At 39.1% G+C, this 20844-nt stretch overlaps 2 protein-coding genes across 2 annotated transcripts in view; one reads left to right on the top strand and one right to left on the bottom strand.

Annotated features, from left to right (window-relative positions):
* Positions 1-4156: 4156 nt before the first annotated feature.
* On the top strand, positions 4157-13007 carry ppa2 (inorganic pyrophosphatase 2). Its single transcript, XM_035417553.1, has 12 exons — positions 4157-4369; positions 5538-5602; positions 6657-6701; positions 7061-7114; positions 8178-8297; positions 9454-9540; positions 9628-9754; positions 9850-9977; positions 10229-10314; positions 10842-10911; positions 11141-11180; positions 12069-13007. Exons 1-12 carry the CDS (start codon positions 4195-4197, stop codon positions 12095-12097), a joined length of 1026 nt encoding a protein of 341 aa, XP_035273444.1. The 5' UTR covers positions 4157-4194; the 3' UTR covers positions 12098-13007.
* A 1061-nt stretch (positions 13008-14068) lies between these two features.
* Positions 14069-20844, bottom strand: part of tet2 (tet methylcytosine dioxygenase 2) — a 35786-nt gene continuing 29010 nt past the window's right edge. The window contains exons 7-10 of the mRNA XM_035417552.1: positions 20172-20261; positions 19487-19624; positions 18908-19259; positions 14069-18609 (exon numbers count right to left, since the gene is read on the bottom strand). Of these exons, the coding sequence (XP_035273443.1) occupies positions 17195-18609; positions 18908-19259; positions 19487-19624; positions 20172-20261 (1995 nt within the window). The 3' untranslated portion in view covers positions 14069-17194. The remainder of the gene's footprint in view (positions 18610-18907; positions 19260-19486; positions 19625-20171; positions 20262-20844) is intronic.

Raw genomic sequence — 20844 nt, 5'->3', positions numbered from 1 at the left:
CTATTTAACTGCTTTCCCTATGAACTGCAACCTTGGAGATCCAGGATGAAGCCAACAAGAGACAGTTATTAAATCCATACACCTGCATAAATAAACAAAAGTATTTCTGCTGAAGAGTTGGCACATGAAGTAGAGGGAATCACTGATAGCCTCGTCTCTACATTGTACCACAGGTAAAATATCAATCTTATCAAAATTTTGTATGCACTTTTGGAGCCCTGTTCTAGCGCAGGGTATGCAAATGCTCTCAGAATAATAAACAGACTAATCTTAGAGTAGTGCAGAGGCATTTTTAAAGAGTTTATCTGAAAAGGCAGAATGAAACGTCATATTACATGCTTCACCTGCATATTAAAATATGAAAGTCGGTGGAATAACTTTAGCTTGCTTTATCAGAATTCATGAATCAACAATAAGAGTACAGTTTCCACTTATCTTAATACGTATTTATATAATTACTAATACAAGATCACCTTTATTGGGAAACATGTCAGTAATAATGGTATAATATAATTCTTAAATTAATCCTGACATTCAAATGGACTTAAATGAATACACATACACTTAAAGGAATATTCAACAATAAAAATGGGAATAATAAGCAGAAATGGCCACCAAGTATTACTTTCTTGGTGAGAATTACAAATGACTGCACTTTCTTCTTCACAAAAGCTGATTCAATAAAGGGTGATGTTGTGTTTCCAGTTTCCACTGAAGTTCTCAAATAGACCACCTGGTATGATCAACATATGACTCTCTCATGTGACTTTAGTTAGACAAAGTAACTAATAAATTTTTAATCTTCTGGATAATTCCTCCAGAATCATCACCCACAAAGGAAAATCATTTGCAGGCCGCTTATGATGTCAAATTTGCATATTTTATGGATGCCTACCACCATGATGCCCATGAGATTGAAAACAGACCAGTCAATACAAACGTCATTCATACCTACTGTACCAGTACAGAATATGGTTCACACTACACTATATGGATGGGAAAGTTGAATCCTTTTTTCAGTATTTCTGATGTGATATTTCTGATGTGATATTAAGAACAAGTGATTATTCCAAGTTCAGCATGGCACACTTTTCCTTGATGGAATAAAGCCTTTAGACACATGACAGAGTGTGATCAAACGGGCAAGGGAAAGGATTACAACAGACTGTATATTGGTGTCTATGCACACAATAGGCTGGTTGGTCCCAGCGTGAACATGCTGAGGTTTGTGCAAATCAATTCTGTTCCCTCGCTGGCCCGTACACCTTCCTCTCAGTGCAGTTTACAGCACCAGGCGTGATATCTTTTGTTTAAACAAACTGAGTCATATGACAATAAAGTAAAGGAGAAATGGCATATGTGGGTGTTTGTTTATCAGGCGCCAAGCATGCAGGGAAGATAAGGACTTTGTCTCTGAATGCACAAGCCTAAGTATCCCCTCAAAACCATTTTAGCCTCTGGTGAAGTTCAAATAAAAAAATGAAAAAAACATTTGATGGAAGAATGTGTGGTTTGCTTCCAAATGTACAAAGTGGATGGCAGTGTAGTATAACGGGTAAGGAACTGGTTTTGTAACCTAAAGATCACAGGCTCAATTCCCGGGTTGTACCCTTGAGCAAGGCACATAACATGCATTGCTTCAGTATATATCCAGCTGTATAAATTAATGCAATGTAAATGTAACGTAAAAGTTGTGTAAGTCACTCTGGATAGCGTCTGTTGAATGCCTGTAATATAATGTCATTTTTAGAGAAAGTAAGAATGTCAGAGACAAGAAAAACCTCTATGTTATGACATAAGCAAGGAGAGCAGGCTTGGCTATAAAAGGCAAACCATATGACATATGACTACAAAGGTGACATCTCACTCTGGAAATGAGTGTCTATGGGTGGACATGCCAAATAATTGCACTGTGAGATTACTATTCAGTTAATCCTGCTTAGAAATACATGCGAATGTCTGACAACTTACTGTACTCTACATTAAAAAAGTTTAAATTAATAATATGGTTTCCTGTGATTGTATGCACAAAAATCGTTCATGAAAATTGTAATATTCATGGGCTGGCAGATAAAAATCATGGAAATATTTATATGTTTTAAAAGTAGACAAAGATAAGATGTTCCACAACATCATTATACATAGTGCATGGGCCACAAAAATTGCATAAATCATATAGGCAAATTGACTGTTATCTTTTGATCAGTACATAAGCAAAACCAGTGTCTCTACTATGTTTGATAAATTGATTTCTAAATATGAATATGCAATTTTAGCTTATTATTTTTAAGTCATATGATGTTAGGGTGTATGAGAAAATGCGTATCCTTGCTTGATGATGTTATTGGACTTTGTCCAAAGACTGTAGATTGTCGTCAACTGCATTATGGAAATGGGAGCAAATCCATTTGCTTGGGACAACTGTTCAAGAGCAGGACTAGCCCAAGATCAGATATGCTATCAATGTATAAATGTTTTAACACCATACCTCAGGGACCGTTAAAATAATATAAATCCAACTGCCTCTCCTCTGTATCAGTACAAATCCTTATTCAAAGTTGAAGACAAAACATGATCCACTGGTTAAATAAAGGCTGCAGACACATGACAAAAAGAGTGATCAATCATGTAAGATTTTATTTAATCAGACTGTAAATTAGTGACCATGTACACAATAGGCTGTCTAGTCCCAATGGCTTATATGTTGAGATTTCTGCAAATCTATTTTTTTTTCTCTCTCTGGTCTATGCGTCTTTCACTTAGGATATTTTACAGTGCCAAGTGCAATATCTTTTGTTTAAACAAACCTAGTCACATGACAATAAAGTAAGGCAGTAACCATGTGGGTGTTTGTTTGTCGGGTGCTGGACATGTATGAAAGATAAGGACTTTGTCGTTGAATGCATAGGCCAAATTATTCCTCCCAAAGCCATTTAGCCTGTGATGAGGTTCAAATGAAAAAATACAAAAGGACCACGAGACAGATTGCCCGTCTCTATGGTGACCGCTACAAAGATTTCTAGAGACAACAGGGCAGCGTTTCACTTAAAGAGAATTTGCATCACATTGGATAGTAGTTTTACCACTAGTAATGGCAGGACCTACAAATGTCAGCACTGAAATCTAATCATGCAGGTTTGTTTAGTAAAAAAATAAAATAAAATAAATAATGTCTAACAATGTGGAATTTAAAGATAATTAATTATTAAAGGATGTTTTCCATGGTGTCAATGAGAAAACAATACATGGCCTACAGAAAAATGAGCGTGTGAGCAATTTAGCCAGCCAGTCATTGTTTTTCATGCAATCTGAGGCTACAGTCATATTTTATGCTGATTCAAATGCACCAAAACCTTTGTGTGTGATATCTGTGCAACATAGTACAGTGTATAGAACTGGTATACAGTGTAGGCTGAGATTCCAGGTTGAATGTTATTATTCTACCATAAGACTAAGCACTTAAACATAATTGCTAAATAAATATATAGATATATAGCCTAAGTGTGAATTACACAAACTATGCAGATTGCCTGGAAACAGTGGATACAAATATGTGCTGTGGAAAAACAGAGATAAGAGCAACTTAAAATATCTAAATCTAAAACTAGTAAATATCCTAAGATGTTGATACATGAAATCACAAAATATACAATTTGTTTGCACAAAGTGATAATAATATATGTGCAACACAAGTACTCTTAGAGTTGGATGGGATACACTGTCCAAACATATTTTAGGTGGATAATGGATGCTAAAGGTTAATCAATGCAGCTTGTTCTACCATCTTCATAAATATATATATATATATATATATATATATATATATATACATATATGTGTGTGTATATATATATATATATAAATTATATTACATGCCACAGTATTATTATTATTATTATTATATTTACCTAAAATGATATTGCTATTTAAAAATAAAAACGAGCCAGTCGACATATGCTGCAACTAAAATGTGTATATCTCATTACAGCATGCCAGCCAGGATCATCACTTTGAAAGATGTCAGCCATTTTCTGTTGGCAAAGGTCGCTGTCTTCCATGTTCTTCTTGTAGAGACACTTTCCTTGGTTGACAGATAGATGGCAGTATGAGATTGGGAGGGAGCTCGGGGAAACAGCGACGTGGAAAGGAAATAGATGAACGGCAACAGGAACTCGCGTGAAAGCACCGTTAAGCATGCATTTTTCTCTGCAGTCCTGTTTGAGGATTTCCACTGCTTTTTTCGGCGCACGGTGTACAAAGCGGTGTTCGTTTCTTACACATATATCCCCATATTATCCAAGAAAAATGATGCATTACCAGACGGAAGAAAGAGGACGCCCGAATACTACTGATTACAGGATTTATTTTAGTAAGTCGTGACCGCAAAGTAGTAGCCCTCATTCATTTGACATTTCTTGCCTCGCGTTAACTGAACATTTGACAGTTCAAAGCCTAGTTTTGGCCAAATATAATTTTGGTTGTCACTTGAATAATCCAACAATTGCAATATACGTGAATTTAACTAGCTACAATCAGTCATTTGCAATTTATATTAAGCCTATCCGTTAGCTGGCTAACGTAATCTTAGCCGTCAATGTGTTCTGCCCCTGAAGCTAGTAATGTAATGTCAGCAGATAGTCTACCTATTTTCGTCTACCTAATAATGTCAGCAGATTTCGTCTACATAATTATAGAATTATTATGCAGTTTAAAGTTTTTTTTTATCCTTTATCATAATTTAAACGGTGGAAAATAAAACGTTGCAATTTTAAGCATTGCTAAGTGTTATCTAAATTAACTTAGCCTAGCTAGAAAAGTGGTTCTTGGCTGTCCAGTTACTAACCGAAAATGCACAGCGATAGCTGGGTAGCTAGACAAATATACCTAAATGTATTTTGGTATGTGTTGGCACATGTTTTAAGCTTTTCCGTATGATCAGTAGAATATAACTAAAATCTCAGATGTCTGTAATTTAACCTTAAAACAGTAACGCGTCTCGGGCTGTTTCAGAAAGAAGTGAGCTAATGACGTAGCCTGACGGTGTCACGTGGAACCTCAATGTCATGCTGTGATTGGAAAGCATGTCACGGACTATGGAATTCTGGTTTTCCGAGTCAATTTTTTTAAAACACTACCGGGAAAAGCAACATTAAAGCCCCAGACCAGGCAGTTTAAACCGTTATGTAGGTTTTTGTAATGTTTAAAGCCTCAGCCATCGAAAACGAAAATTTGACAGACATATTCTCGTAAATAAAAATGGAAAATAAGTAAAAATGAGAAAATGTGGTTAATTTGCATTATGCAGTTTGGATATCTGGGTTATATTTTGTAATTGACGTCGTAAATATAGGTCATTTTCACTTGCAGGAGTCATCTTGACATTTTCACATGAATTTCCTGTGCGAACTATAAGGACAATAATATAGTAAAGTAGTGGATATTTAAAGTACTGTGATTTTGATTGAGCTCAAAACTTTGATTTAGATTGTGATTTTAAATATATATATATATATTTATTCACTTATTTTGATTTCTAGAATCATCAGATGGGAAATACATCTCACCCTTCCACGACATTCCACTTTTTGCAGAAAGTGAACAGGTAAATGGTTATTTTAGATTTGTTAAATGTTGGGTTGTGTTTATATCATTGATGGTAGTGATTCTTGGTTTGTAAATTAATTCTAATGTTATTTTACTTTCCTTCCGCAAACCAAAAAAAAAAAGTTTTTATTGTTATACAAGAGCGAATATCAGAACTTAATATAGAAGTGTTTTGTACCATGTCGGTTAATACCCAAAATGATGCAATTGTCAGGGTTGGGGATGGGACACTGGTAGGCTAGGTCATTTTCAGTCCTGGCTGCAGTCTTCCTAGTTGATTGAAGAGTTGAAAGAAAAGTTCAGATTTTTTACATGCTTTATGAAGTTAAAAGTTAAATAATTTTGCATACATGGTTATCAATGAATCACACATATTACCAGGACTCATAGTAAAAGGGTTACCCTCAGGACCAAGGATGTCACAGGGTTAGATTTTAGGGGAAATGATAAGCCTAAGGATTTACAGCCTGCTTTCACCATTAAACCTTTTTTCTGCCCTTACCTTGCCCTTGCCTAATTTTCACATTCAACTAAAGATGTTTCTGTGAGGTGAAATCCATCATAGAATGCAAGAAGCTGACAAGCATGAATGTGTAAACCACAGATATTTGAATCAATTTCTTAGAAAAATTGGAAATCTTTGAAAAATGGAAGGAGACTAAACTGAACTAAACCTGACATCCTGGACTGAAAAGATTGTGTTTTTGCAGAGATCTTGCCAGTACTAGTACTTTAGAAATAGTTTGCCAACAACTGCCTCCCAAAAGGCTGTGCACGGTTTCCAAGAAAAGCAAATGCTCATAGCATCGTGCCATGCACTGAAGCATCCAGTTGAGATGGACATGGGCAGTGACAGCAATATGAACCAGATGTGAAGATAAGCTTGAGGAGAGAACTGGATCTGCTTAATCAGCACATTGTGAGCACTTTTTGCTGAGCTTTCTTATATGCCCTTTCAAGTTTTGGCCACTCTGACTTTTAGGGGTTGGTTTTAACGGCGTACGCTTAAGATTTGTAGCCATCTAGTAATGGATGGTTTTGTTTCCCTATAGGAAAATGATGTGCCACAGAAGAAAGTAAGGAAGACTGAAAATGAGGTATTGTCCTCTTGATTACCTGTTGCTTGATACCTAGCAGAATAGCCAGCCTAAAATCTAAATTACACAACCTCTGTTATATTTGGCTAACTTGTTCATTCAGTAATTTATCTTGAATTGAAAACACAAGTTTCAGATTGAATGAAAGCAAGGTGTATGTCATTTGTAGGTTTTTTTTTTCTTTTTCTTTTACCTTTTTTCAACCTAGTATTTTATTTTGAATCATTGGTCCCCTGAGGAACTAAGGATTGTGTAAGGCCCGATGCTACAAATTATACTTCTGAAGCATGAAATAGACGTGGTCTGGCAAATCAAGTTAAGTCTGGTAAAGACCTTTTGATTTCTTTCCTTTTGCACAGGTCCTGTGTAATATGGTGGTGGAGGTGCCTCGCTGGTCAAATGCCAAAATGGAGGCAAGTCTTTGTTGCATCATGTTAACTTTTCGTTTCCTTCATGAATAAATAGGAATGCTGTTCATAGCTTAACATTTACTTATATTACTAGTAATATTTAAATATTGGATTAAGCAATATTTCAATATTGAACAGCATAGCATAGCTTAAGCAGTGCTTTCCCATGCAGTAGCATTGTACTGCTTTTTCTAACTAGTAAACGTTGATTTCCCATCCTCACCCATTGAACACACTCAGTAGTGGTCAATTCACTCCCTGCACCTACATAATATACCAATTAATTTCTCTGCAGTCTGTTTCATGTATGTCATAAAGCAGCTTTTTCTGTCTTAAACTCTTCTGGATTGATTTAAACACTGTGGAGGCTGCATTCTCCTGTCAGCTTATTTTCCCTTGATTTTTCACATTGTTCCTTAAAAAACCTACTTTTATATCTGTCCCAATGCTCTTATAGAGCTCCGTGGTATGGGCAAGTTGAAGAAGAGGTTAGTTTGTTGAATTTAGAAAAACAAATACACCTTTGTTACCTGCTATTTTAATAGCCGTTCCTTTTCCACTTCAGTTCTTTCCCACTAAGTACAATCAAAAAGAGAGAAACGGTGAAAGAGATACACTGATCTTCATTGCCCTGAAACCTCTTCTTCCTTATTGCTTTCCAACAATAGAACCTGGTTTCAATGACTAAATCCTCTATCTTAAGATGGGACAAAGTTGATAAATTTTAAAGCTGAGAAATATTAAGAATGTCCTTGTTGCTTAATTTTTAACGCTTCTCCTGTATGTAGTTGTAATGATAATTAAGCACTCTAGGCACACTGTAACACCGGACGTCCAACATCAAAGTCAGCATAAAGGTCATTTTAATTTTCAGCTGCAGCTGTGACTTGAAAATGAATAAATGATGTGGTGGCTGAAAGACACGGTTCAGAGTTTAACTGCGTGCATTTGTCCTTTTTCCTCCCGTTTTTTAAAGGTTGATGTGTGTAATGTGACTTTTTGAGGTGGCTATCATTATTCCCGACAGTTTTCGGTGTCCATAATGCTTTGGTAATCTGTTCCCTAGATTGCAACTAAAGAACCTCTGAATCCAATCAAGCAAGATGTCAAGAAGGGCAAGCTTCGATATGTTGCCAACGTGTTTCCCCATAAAGGATACATTTGGAACTATGGGGCGCTTCCGCAGGTAAGATCTGAAGGAAATACCCAGTTTGATGCGTTTCGCACCACTCCAAGAATGGAATAAGATGGTGTGGCATTGAAGGTCATGAGAAAGGTTGCAGGTTGAGAGAAAAATACTATTTTTACTCATTTTCCTCCTCTTTTATTCACCTTTAGCATTTAACCACGTGCCTCATGGGCATTTAAAGTTTTCCGCTGCTGTTAAATGTGTGGAAACCTAGAAACAAAAAGTTATACGGCCCAGTGTCAGTCTCAACTGTCGGTATTCACTGTGTGTTGATTCTATTCCATTTGCTGCACAACGTACTGTATCCATTGGAAATGCTACTCACTTTTAAAAGTACTTCCCACGTTTTATTTAACCAACTTCATGTGCTTATCTGAAATGTCTAGGTGTAGTGCCTTTGCCTTTATATTTTCTTGAAGTGCATGCATCTCTTCTACAAGACAAATTAAACAATATTAAAGAGAGACGTGTGCAGTTTAGCTTCTCTTTTTGGATTACATGGGTGGCTCAACTGACTAATACTCTTTTCAGATGCGCCCAACCGACTGGTATTGAATCCTCACCATGCCAGTGTAGGCTGTGGCTAGCAGCCCCAATGAGGTCTTCTAAAGATTTTCAGTCATCCAAGAAAAGAATTTTACTGTTCTCGATTAATTTGGTTACATGTAGCATGGAAATTCAGTGTTTATGCAGATATTTACATGAAATTTGCGTTGCATTCTCTTGTGTTTTTCTGTGAAATTCACTGGGGAAGAATAGCTCCTGGGCAATTGGGTTATGAGGACCATTGGCAGTTGTTAAATGTTATGAAATATTCATAGACCCAGCACAGGGCTTGCTTTTATCACCATATAAGTATTATAATAAAATATGCAGTTGATAAAAATAGTGAACAGTCAAAAATGAAGAAATTAAAACTGGATAGGCACTATAAGTATCTCATGCTTATAAAATTAAATGCTGGTCCAAGCAACAGTTTCACCCTGGGCATTTTAAAGATATACTCAACAGTTAATTTCATTGTGTTGTTTCAAACATCCCCTCTGGCGGTATGAGTTCAGGTTGGCTCAGTGCGCCCTTAACACACTGCATTTCGTCCCGTGTTTTAAATCCATTTGGCCTGAGCGCACGTTTCTGTGTTCTGTCGCTACAGACGTGGGAAGACCCGAAACACACGGACAAAGACACGTGCTGCTGCGGAGACAACGATCCCATCGACGTGTGCGACATCGGATCAAAGGTCCGGTCCGCAAACCGCTTTTCGAGCAAAGACTGAAAGCTTGATCTCAGCAATCGCCCCAGGTCAACTCTTTCCGTGCCCGTCCAGGTGTGCTCCTCGGGGCAGGTGATCCAGGTGAAGGTCCTCGGTGTCCTGGCCCTGATCGACGAGGGGGAAACCGACTGGAAGGTCATCGTCATCAATGCCGAGGACCCAGACGCTCCGGCCTTAAACAGTGAGTTGCTCCACCTTGATTAATGCGAATCTGTCTGCTGCCGATTGGCTCATTGTATTCCCTCGCTTCATTGGCCCGTGCGTTGTGACCTGCAGGCATTGAGGATGTGCGTAAGAAAAGACCCGGCCATTTGGAAGCTACAGTGGACTGGTTTAAGAAGTACAAGATCCCGGACGGAAAGCCCGAAAACAAGTTTGCTTTCAATGGACAGTTCAAAGACAAGGTAGGCTACATGAAGAGCTGTGGTAACTGTTTTACGGTGTATATTTGAATAATCTATTATTCAGTATTTTTGTTCAACAACATTTTAGCTTTGTTTCTCGGTCAACACAAATTTTGTAATGGCCAGTTGCAAGTTTAGTCATCTCCAGACTACTCTTTCATCTGATCCAATGACCAAAGAATAACAGAAAAAGGCAGTTGTGCCACAGTGTTGATGAATGATAAAAAACTGTTGCCCTCGTATTTGCCCAGGATTTTGCAATGGAGGTCATAAGGTCCACTCACGAGCACTGGAGGGCATTGGTGCAAAAACAGGATAACGGAGGAGAGATAAACTGGTGAGTGTTTGGAAATTATTCATTTTATTTGATTTCGTTAGATTTTTACACTGCACTACACTGTTCGCATTGTTTGTCAGCAGCTGTCAGGTTACCTCAAATGTGCTTTTTTAATGATAAGGCTTAGTATGGTTTTTACTTTCATGCACAATGGGAAGTGTTGGGTGTGCACTGGAGCAACATGAATTTAATAGGGAATAATTATGACTATTCCCAGATGTGTTGGAGTAGAGTGGTATTTTCCTTAGTACTATTTCTTGAGATAGGGTTGAGAGGTTAGCACAGGGGTGGCCAACCCAGGTCCTGGAGAGCCAAGTGGTCCGCTGGTTTTTGTTTTTACTCTGCACTTAATTGATCAATTAAAGCAGGTGATTACACAGTTACCTCACCTCACCTGGTTTCTTAGGCCTAAGCAGTTGTGTTGTACTTAAGGTGAAAACAAAAACCAGCAGACCCTGCGGCTCCCCTGGACCAGGGTTGGTCACCCCTGGTTTAGCACGTTTGCCTGACGTTCCCTGTCTTCGCAGTAAAAACCTGTCCGTGTGCGAGAGCCCTTTCAAATGCAGCGAGGAGGAGACCAGCGCAGTGGTGAAATCGGTGAAAGACAACATCATGCAGTGCCATTTGAATGTTGGCTTTGCTCTGTCAGACCCATGGTATTATCCAGTCAAACGCCAATCTAGCCATAGTAGGCAGATCTGTGTTCCTGTGGGCAGCATTTAAACGATTGAGCTCAGCGAATGAAAAATCCGCAGCGGCCATTCTGTGCCTACGGTCAGCTTGGCTTCTCTGTTCACCATGTACCGTGTTGCTCATGTTCCCTTAGGCCCCTGAGTGTGGAAAAGCTGACTCGCTGCCCGCTGACGGTATGCTGTTTCTCTCTCTCTCTCCCTCTCTCTCTCTTACGTCAAGCCAGGATATACTGAGGTCGTCAGCCATGAATGAAGTGATGTCACTTCGTTTTCCCACATTAGTTGGAATAAAATCAGGCATTAGAAATTGTGTAACAAAAAAAAGCCTCATTGCACCCATGTAAAAAAAAAATAATGTACACATGAGCGGTGGAGTAATTTACTGAAGTAAACAATTACTTACCAGCAGATATATACTACGGTTAGAAAAAAAATGTTAAATTGGAAAATCGTAATTATTTATTTATTTGCATCTTTTGAGAATCATTTCCATGGCAGTGGGTCAAAGTGTGTATGGCCTGTGTGTTGCACTTAACCCCCCCCCCCCCCCGCCCCCGCCCCGGTCCCGGTCCCGCAAGCTCACCTAGGGCAGCAGAAAGGCTAGATCCGTGCCCAGTAATGGTTCAAAACGAGCTTTTATCTCATCAAAGAGAGTTGCTTGTCACATGGGCCAGTCTACGTCAAGGAAAATGCTCTGCAACACCTTTTAGCGAGTCTGCAGCAGGAAAATTGGCTTTAGGCGCAAGAATGAATAGTGTGTTTGAGTGAAAGCAAGGACAAATCGGCTTCTAATCATAAAATGTCCCACCCTGTGTACACTGGAGTCTTGTGCAGTTGAATTTCTATTCAAATATTTCAAATTCTATTTCAAATATGTTTGATTACTGAATGTGCAATATTTATTGCCATTAATGAAGACACAAGTAATAATGTATTGTTGCCAAAAGTTGTTTAACTTGAGTTTAATACTATTGAAACATTTAGTTTTGCTTTTAAAATTTCAATATCCTGACAGTCTACCAATACTGTACATACTTACCCAACCCTTTTTTTCATTTCCAGTGGATAAGTGGTACTTCCTTCCAAAGTGAACCCAGAACCTTTCCTGCCAATGGTTTTCCAGATCCAAAGACTTGTTACTTGGAAAATCAAAAACTGAAGCACTTGAAGAAAAAAAAAAAATGAAGAGGCTTGAGTTGTAAAGTACAATGTTTCCTCTTTATGCCTACTCAGCTCAAATGTATTTTTGATCTGTTTTATTTGATTTTATTTGAAATGCACTCCGAAGCTTAGTTTTTACTTTCAGCTGTTTAAAAAAAAATCTGAGATTTTTTTTTTGGAAGATAGGACTTTTTGCTTATGGATTATGGATTTAATGGGCTAGTTTTTGTAATTTTCACTTATCCTCTGTGTTATAAAACTAATTATATTAAGCTGTTCCAAGAAGAAGAAAAAAAAAAAAAACACTGTGACCTAAATGGTAGTATAGTTTGAACTTCTGAATTAGGTTTTGGCATCAAATGACAATGGGCTGTAAAGAATTATGTATTGCTGACCTGCATCTTATATTTAGTTTATGTGCTATGTGCCAATGTATTTCTTGGGAAAACACTCAGTAATCACCAGTAATCAGTGATGTCCAGTGATGTTAAGCAGTTATAATTTAATATGATTAGCAATGAATGCCGCTGGATGCTTGATGGAAGGTTTTATTTTTCTTTTCTTTTTCTTATTGGTGCCTTATTTTGTGTTGTGGGATATTTGTTTCCTCTGTATCATTAGCCTGTTGGAACGTAGTATCGCCTCCTGTAATATGTTTTGTAAAATCTTTCTAAAGCTCATTTATAGGGATATTGGGTGATCCTGCTTTGTTTTGATCGATCGCACATTATTTTCATTTTTTTTTAAAATAGTGTCCATTATTAGGAAAGGCAGTGGAAACCTAAGAGCCATTTTATTTAGATGCTCACTGATATTAAAGGGATTAAGGCCTTCATTGAACATGCCCTGTGCTGTGTGTGAGTCAAAAAGCCTCTTTCACTGTCCACCTCAGATATATATTCAGACAAGTGGTTTCTCCAAAGACCTCCAAATGGCGAGTGTTTTGTTTAGACTCGGGCATTGCAAAATAGTTTTTTGTTGTAAAATAAGCTTTGTCGACATAAAGTCTGAAGAACTTTGAGACTCCAGCATAACGTGTTCAGCATGCGCAATGAAAAGGTTATGATTTGTTTACGCAGAAGAAACAATGTTTGCGCTTTTATGCAAGACTAAGAACCAACACACCGTTAAAAACCTAATCTAAAACGCTCATCAGTCGTTTCTATAATGGCTTACCACTGGCCGGCAGTGTTACACTCCATGTTCAGTCGTTGCGGGTGCCATTGGCTATATTGAGGGAGTGCTTGGCCAGGACTGGTCAGATATAAACTCAGCTTTGTACTCAATATCGGCATGTATGTAATGGCGAAACGGACAACAATGTTCATTCTGCCGAATAATTTTTATGCAAACAATGGACATTCATTTGAGGTTTCTCAGAGTAAGCACGTTTTTGTGATTAAAAATGACTGGATTTTGTTCGCTGGATTCTTACCGAGACAAGCATACCGACTTCATCATCATGTGTCTTCTGCGGTTTTCCATAATGCAAAGGTGAGCCCACCACCACCAAGATTGTTTGTCCACCCCACATGTTGCAAAATAAGGAACCGTTGTTGCTAAAACATTGGTATTGTAAAATACTTTTTAGATATAAACTCGTGAGTTTTAACACGGAGTATTGTGTGACCAGATTTATTTAAAATTTCACCGTAAAAAAAACAGAATGAATGCAATTAAAGCCACTTTGGCCTAATAAAAACTGACCTTGTCGGTGCGACTTTGGGGATTAATGGTTCCTCGCCCTTTAGAAAAAGACCGGCCCGCACACAAAACTAGTTTATTTGGAATTTTATTAAGGAATGTTTGCGCAAAAGTTTGTGTAGGTCTTTCTTTTTTCGAAAGTGTGTTTTACGTCTGATTACAAGCAAAGGTAAAAGATTCACATGACAATAAAAAAGTGCTTTAAATAAATATAAATTTTATTAAAAACACCCACATCTCAGCAATATCAGGAATGATATAATAAACAGCTTTAAAATAAACTGCATTCAGTACATTACAATACTTACAGTATTTAGAGCCATTCTTATCTCCATCTCTCTTTTTTTGTAAGCATACCAAACAAGGGAACAAGGGAGGCGGTAAAAAATAAAGACAAAAGCAGGAAATAACACAGAAATATTTTACCTTTAGTGTCTAACTGCTAAATACCAACACGTGTACATTAACTGCTAGCTTAATGTAAGAACTGTGGGCACCCCCTGTGCATTAGTCAAGCACAAAGTCATTCAAGTAATGTTGACTCCACTCAGAACACTCCGAAGCATCTTCAAGTATGGCTATGCTTGTCACCTGCTATGTCCTACTACAAACCCTTTCATAATCACAACCTGCTACTGAACCTGGGTCCTGTACACAGAAAGTTACATTTACTTATTTTACAAAACCATAATTCTTACAAAACATTTATTTCTAAGCAATCTAGCTAGCTGTGACCTAGCACTGTAAAACAGCACAGTTTGTGAGACAGTAAGTTTGTGTGTGGTGTCTAAGTAATTGGGCATTAGTTGAGGATGGTCTACAGTCTGATAACTCCTTGGGATAGGTTGAGGAGAAATGGCTGTATAGTTTGGTTAGAATCATGGGCTCTGGATATGGCTGACAACTACAAAACTTCCACATATTGACATATTACAATAGCAGGGTTTTGAAATAAAACAATTTATACTTCTGTAATACAAACTCCTGGTATATACAATGTGGCATAATTTATTTTAAAAACATTTACAATATTCTACTTACCTTAAATAAAAGTTTTTTTTTTTTTTAAGTTCATTTTATACTTTTCTGAAAAAAAAGAAATGAAGTGCTTTCAGAAAAGGATTATATAAATATTAGAGTGGGGTGGTTTGTCACTTTATAAACTTCTGCCCCGTCAAATATCACATTGAATTGAACAAAGAGGAAAAATAGATAAGCATAATGTAATCGTTTAGTGGTTATAAATAATTTTTGCTGTCACTATACATGGGCACACAGCATGCCTCTACTATCATAACTGCCCTTGTCTTTTTTCTTTTTCTTTTTTTAAGGTAAAAGCAAACTCATTGCCATTCACAAAATCCACACTTTTCCCTTTAGTCTGCTCAGTGCATATCATACATCCAAATAACTTCTCAACAGTTAATACTACTAAACATAAGACTAAAATAACTGCAGGTCTCTCTTACAGAGAATTTTTTTATTTTATTTTTTTATTTTTTTAAGTAGGGCCTATATACAGCTAATTAATGGGGATTCAGAACAGAGAAGCAACGTCCCTGAACAAATGGAGACCATGAAATGAACACAGGTAATGTTGGCTTAACAAAAAAAAGATGAAAGATCCCTGATTTTGCTATGAAATCAAACCTTGCAGCTCAAGTTGCGCTTTCCTGACAGATCAAGCCCGGAAAAAGTAAGCGACAAACTCACGGTCTATGGATTTGGTTGCTGTAGTCATGATTGGATGACAGGGATGGTATGTATAACTTGAATGAAGATGCCTTTTTTAACATAATCCTATTGCCAAACTAGTTCTGAGGTATATGACAAGTAGGTACGCCATCCGCCTTAGCCTTCTCATCGCCCGTAAAAGTTTCTCACATTATACGATTATAGTAGGTTGAGTAGCACCATTTGAAATAAAAATCAGCTCAATCCCAAAGAAATATGACTTATCTTTACAGTACTAAAATCTAAAGCGTAATTCAAAAGTTTTTTTTTAAATTTTAATTTACTATACAAATCTCTTTTCATTATTATACAGTTAGATTACAATGATTTAAAGACCCCTCACAGCAAGCCAGCTGCCTCTAAAACCGCAATACGTACACACAGCTAACCCTGTTTCATGTTCCCTCGCCCTGTAGCTAAGAACATGTTTGTGAGCACAACAGTCATATCACCACATGGATAACCCAGAATTCAGATTTGTTCTACGGACCTGTTGAGAACTGTGCTGTGACGTTCTACAGCCGTTACACAGAAATGAAAGAATCTCAGAACAAACAGGCTGGTCGTCAGTTGAATGGTACTGCTCCAGAAGAAATGCACCTTTTTCAGAATGGCTCAATAGCTCTACTTAAATTACATTTTAAAAAAAAATACCTAGGTTGTTTCCAGCAGTGAAAGAAGCACCAGGATAAATGTTTGTAAAAATCCTATTTGCATCCAGTGATGTCTGAAACTGCACTGTCATCAAACAGGTTGTTAATTTTATTTTGTACACAACCTATAAGCATTTTCATGGCTGAGAAGTCTGGAAAAAATGTAAATGTTTCCTGCCTGGCATCTTGGAATCAAAATATAATTGTCAATTGTCAATACAATTCACCTTCAATACTCAAAAGTGTTTTAAAAACACTAGTACTGTTACAAAAAGCTGTTGTTGAGGAAAGTCACATTTTGTTGATGAAGCTATTCTCCAATTTCTACCTTTATATTTGTAGAAAACATTATCCAAAGCAATTGCTGATTTGCCTGAAAAAGTAACATACAAACTGATGCACATTGTATATGAAGGCATTTGAATGGAATTGTATATTAAAGACACTCTTTGCTTGTAGCACCATGAATTAAGTTACCCACAGTTGGAGTTAATATTTCCTCATTAAGGTAAATGCATCTGTTTTAAAAAAAATAATAATAATAATTAAAGCCACCAAAATGAAACTTTGTTTCCAGTAATATAAATTCCTGATTTACAGGACACGAAGCACCAGAGTATTAGTACAGTATGTATCTTGAAAAGAAAAAAAAAGATAAATAAATAAAATGTTACCTTGGGGTCACACCATTCAGTAAATATCAATCTTCAAGTGGCGGGCTAAAGGTGTAATTACACATTTTCCATTAATTCTACAGGATTTCTTCATCCATTCACACTTTTTTCATAGGACCATGTCTTTTTTCCCCTCATACTGCCACTCTGTGTTAAGAGCTGTATGCAGCTTGTGGCTAATGGTGCTGAGGTTCTAATTTATAGTGCCTCTATTTATATGAATTTCTCCTGTGTCTTGTTACCATAAAACCTGAATGCAAACCTAAATGAAGCTGTTGTAAGGCCCCGTCACCTTGGTGAAGGCATAGGGAGATGTACTGACGTAAGTGTTCGTGGTGCAGGACATGGACTTCTCCTTGAGGTTTTGGACAAAGCGCTTGTAAGGGGGCTCGGTGTACTCCAGTGCCTCGGAATGTTCCCGCTTGACCTTCTTGTTTTTGCTGGGCGTGCCCTCGGCGCCATGCTTCTCTGTGTCCTCCTCTTTCTCCCGGGCCTTCTCCGCCATCTTGGCCTCCCACAGCGCCAGCCCGTGCTTGGCCTCGTTCATGTTCTTGTGCTGGTAGAAGACTAGCGAGATGCGGGTGGGGTGCGTCCTGTCAGGGTTCTTGAGTGGGGTGGTGGCGTGGAGCTCCCGCTTGGCGCACTCGATGAGGATGGAGCCATGGCTGGGGGCCACCGCCACCCCACCAATGTCCGGATCCAGGAAGTTGTGCTCATTGTCTGACCACACGTCCTCTTTCTCCTTGGGATCTGGGACCTGCACCCCAGGCTCTTGTTTGATTTTGGTTCCTGGGATGATTCCGTTGGGCAGGCCGTACCCGGGTTGCGTGGGGTTTGGGCACTCACTGCCCAGCGGCGGAAGCACCTGGCCGATCCCGTTTGCGGCGTGCAAGTTCATCTCCGGTTTGCTTTGCATACGGAAAGAGTCCTGGGCCGACTGGAATATCTGGGGGTTCTGGGCAAGGTAGGGGTTGGGGTACCTGCCAAACGGGCTGCTTTTGCTCGCGGCTGCATAGTCCAGACTCGGGTGGGCCGAAGCTGGTCGAGCGATGGCCTCCAAGAAGTGGGGTTCAGGCCCAGCATTGGGGCTGTAGGTTGAGTACGGACCCATGGGATGAACCCCGGGCGTCATACTACAGTTGCTGTAGCCGTTGACCTGTAGACCTTGCTCACCGTAGCGGGCTGGGTAGTTGACTCCATAGTGCTGATGGGGACTGTACTGCTGCTGAGGGTACAGCTGTGGCCTCTGATGGCGGTACATGTCCAAATGCTTTGGATTAGAGCCGTAATAAGGGTGGTAGTTCTCCACCGGCATGCTTCCATTGCACTGGTACCCTGGGTAAAGGCTGCTGGGGTTCAGGGAGCCGGGATAGGATCCTGCAGGATATGACCCGTTCAAATAGGAGTTTGGGACGTGTAAAGATGAGGGGTAAGGGCTGGCAGAGGCTGGTGATTGAGGGTAGTGCGGCTGGGAAGTGCTTGGGAATGGGTCTGTATGACTGGGAAACCTTGGGTAGCTGGCTGGATGCGGGGAGCCGGGGTAAGGGTTGGGCTGGCTCTGTAGCTGCTTTTGCTGCTGCTGCTGCTGCTGCTGGGAAACCGTCAAGTGGCTGAGAGGGTGTGGCTGATGACCGGGCAGTGGGGTCCCCATGTGATTCTGGCTCTGGGGATGAGGACCTATGAAAAAGAGTGTCAAACAGAAGTTGATTCTGGAAACAGTGGTCTGTTGGGCACTCACAGGGAAATTGTTTCTCTTGAATTCTAGCAACTTAGAAAAAATGAGTGAAAAAGTAATGAGGAAATTAAGTCACTATTAATTTATGAGTTTTCTACTTTTTTGTTTAAAAATGCCTCAGTAGCAAATATATTTTTAAATGTTCCTCATGAGCAATGCTTCTTTTTAAATCTTGCTGCTGCACTGTATGTCTCTACATTGTAGCTTCTAGCTCTGAACTGAAAGGTAAATATCACTTACCTGGCGCAGGTGTGCCCTGGTTTGGGTTCTCCCCAGGGTTTGGCCTCAGTTTAGCCGGAAGGGCTTTCTCTGCCTTGGAAGGGGTGTCTGGATTGGATAGCTTGCTTGTGGCCGCCCTTTTGGCGTCCAGCTTCCTCTGCCGGCAGGATTTGGCCGGCTCGGCGAGCATGCGCACTTTCCGGCGAAACGTTGTGAGCTCCTGGATAGCACCTGATTTTATCTTCTCCTGCTGCGCCTCCACGCTTCCAAACTCATCTGTCGGGGAGGCTTTGTACAAGGGCAGCACGTGGAGCTGTTCGTCCTCCGGGATCTTCCCGATTTCACGATTGTCTTCTCTTGTGAGAGTACATACCTGAACAGCGTATAGACGTGTACATTACCATTCAGCTTTAAAAATTTTGAAACACTGCATTAATTCCACACACACACATTCCACATCCAGTTCTGTTTCACAGCGCAATTTAAATTGATTTTAAGTACAAAATAAAGGATTGTGTCAATCAAAAACAGCATATGTAATATAAAAATAAAAATAAATTATATATATATATATATATATATATGTATGCAGACACATACCACAGTGCTGCCGCTTGGCATGTTGTGCAGGTCCCTGTGTGCGTGCGCGCAGAAGTCCATGCAGGCCGTGACTCCGGAGAAGGGTCGTCCCTCTTTCAGGCCCAGACGGCAGTCCGGCGCTCTGTGCTCGTGCTCCACCTGCAGATCAGAGCAGGCTCAGCGGCTGTGCATCGCACACTTCATAATACCCCCTGGTATTATAAAGTCTAAGTCTAAGATTTTTTTTGTTTGTTATCCCCAGTCATTTCCTGTTCCTCAACTGTCGCCATTTATTCTTGAAGTGGGTGACTGGTATGCACTTTATGCTGTCACAAATAACCAAAAAACTTTTTATTATTACACTGACTTTATAATCATTGCTCCATTGAAAAAAAATGTAGTTTAAGTGAGCTGTACTCTGAATTGGGCGATTTGCTGTGTATTTGCTATTTTTAAATTGGTGAACATGAATAGCTTGTGTGAAGATGAATTTCATGCACCTGTCTGGCTACTGGTTCATCTTTCATTTTTTTGAGGGTATTATGGAAACAGCCTTTTACATAGGTATCTATATGTGTAATGTGCAAATCTATATATGTGCACATTCCTAAAAATCATTATTCATACCATTGCTTACCCTACCTTTGCATAGTGAAGTTATGCATGCAAAATAATGACTACATGGCATAGAGGTATTAACTCCTACCTGGTTTCCATAGGCATCCGGTGCCAGTTGTTTGTAGGTTGGTGCCATTAAAGTAGCCAAATTCTGTAGGTTTTGTTCTAGTCTCTCCTCCTGTATAACGATGCACAATTGATTTATGTTCAGCATAAAACAATTACAATGCCCTCCAAAATTTTGCATATACTTGCCATTTCTGAGAAAAGAAAGCTGTATAAAATATATTATACAGGTAATAAGATATATTGGAACAGCACTGGAGCTTCAGTTGGTTGGACGAGACCAAAATTGAGCTTACTGCATGGCCACACACCCTTGAATCTGTAGCCATTAGCCATACAATCTATCATATGTATATATAGTGACTGACTTGAGTGCCAAACCAAGCTTAGTGCCCCTTTGTGCCACTCATTATAGGAAATAATTGATTAGAGAAATGTCTGCAGGTAAAATAATCGATGAGCAAGATCTGGAAGGAGATGGTTCTCTGTCTCGGACAGGAATGGAATTCTAACACCCCCGCTGTGCAGTGTCACTTCACATAGGGGTTGCCATGGAGACCACTCTTCTGCAGGGACAATTAAGCCAAGAAGTTTTATGGCTACACACAACTACTTGGCTACATTTTTATTATTTTTTTTAATTGGTGTAATTGGTCAGTTTGTATCCCTGTGCAGGGGGGAAAATTCAGCTGGCA

The sequence above is a fragment of the Anguilla anguilla genome, chromosome 5, assembly GCF_013347855.1.
Source record: "Anguilla anguilla isolate fAngAng1 chromosome 5, fAngAng1.pri, whole genome shotgun sequence".
NCBI classification, from domain to species: domain Eukaryota; kingdom Metazoa; phylum Chordata; class Actinopteri; order Anguilliformes; family Anguillidae; genus Anguilla; species Anguilla anguilla.
The sequence above is the reverse complement of the archived record's forward strand: the minus strand, read 5'-3'. Positions and strand labels throughout refer to the sequence as shown.

Coding starts and splice junctions, on each gene's coding strand:
- ppa2 (XM_035417553.1), top strand. CDS start 4,195: ATGCATTTTTCTCTGCAGTCCTGTTTGAGGATTTCCACTGCTTTTTTC. Junction 10,912..11,140: donor CCAGCGCAGTGGTGAAATCG/GTGAAAGACAAC, acceptor ATGTTCCCTTAG/GCCCCTGAGTGTGGAAAAGC. Junction 11,181..12,068: donor TGACTCGCTGCCCGCTGACG/GTATGCTGTTTC, acceptor TTTCATTTCCAG/TGGATAAGTGGTACTTCCTT.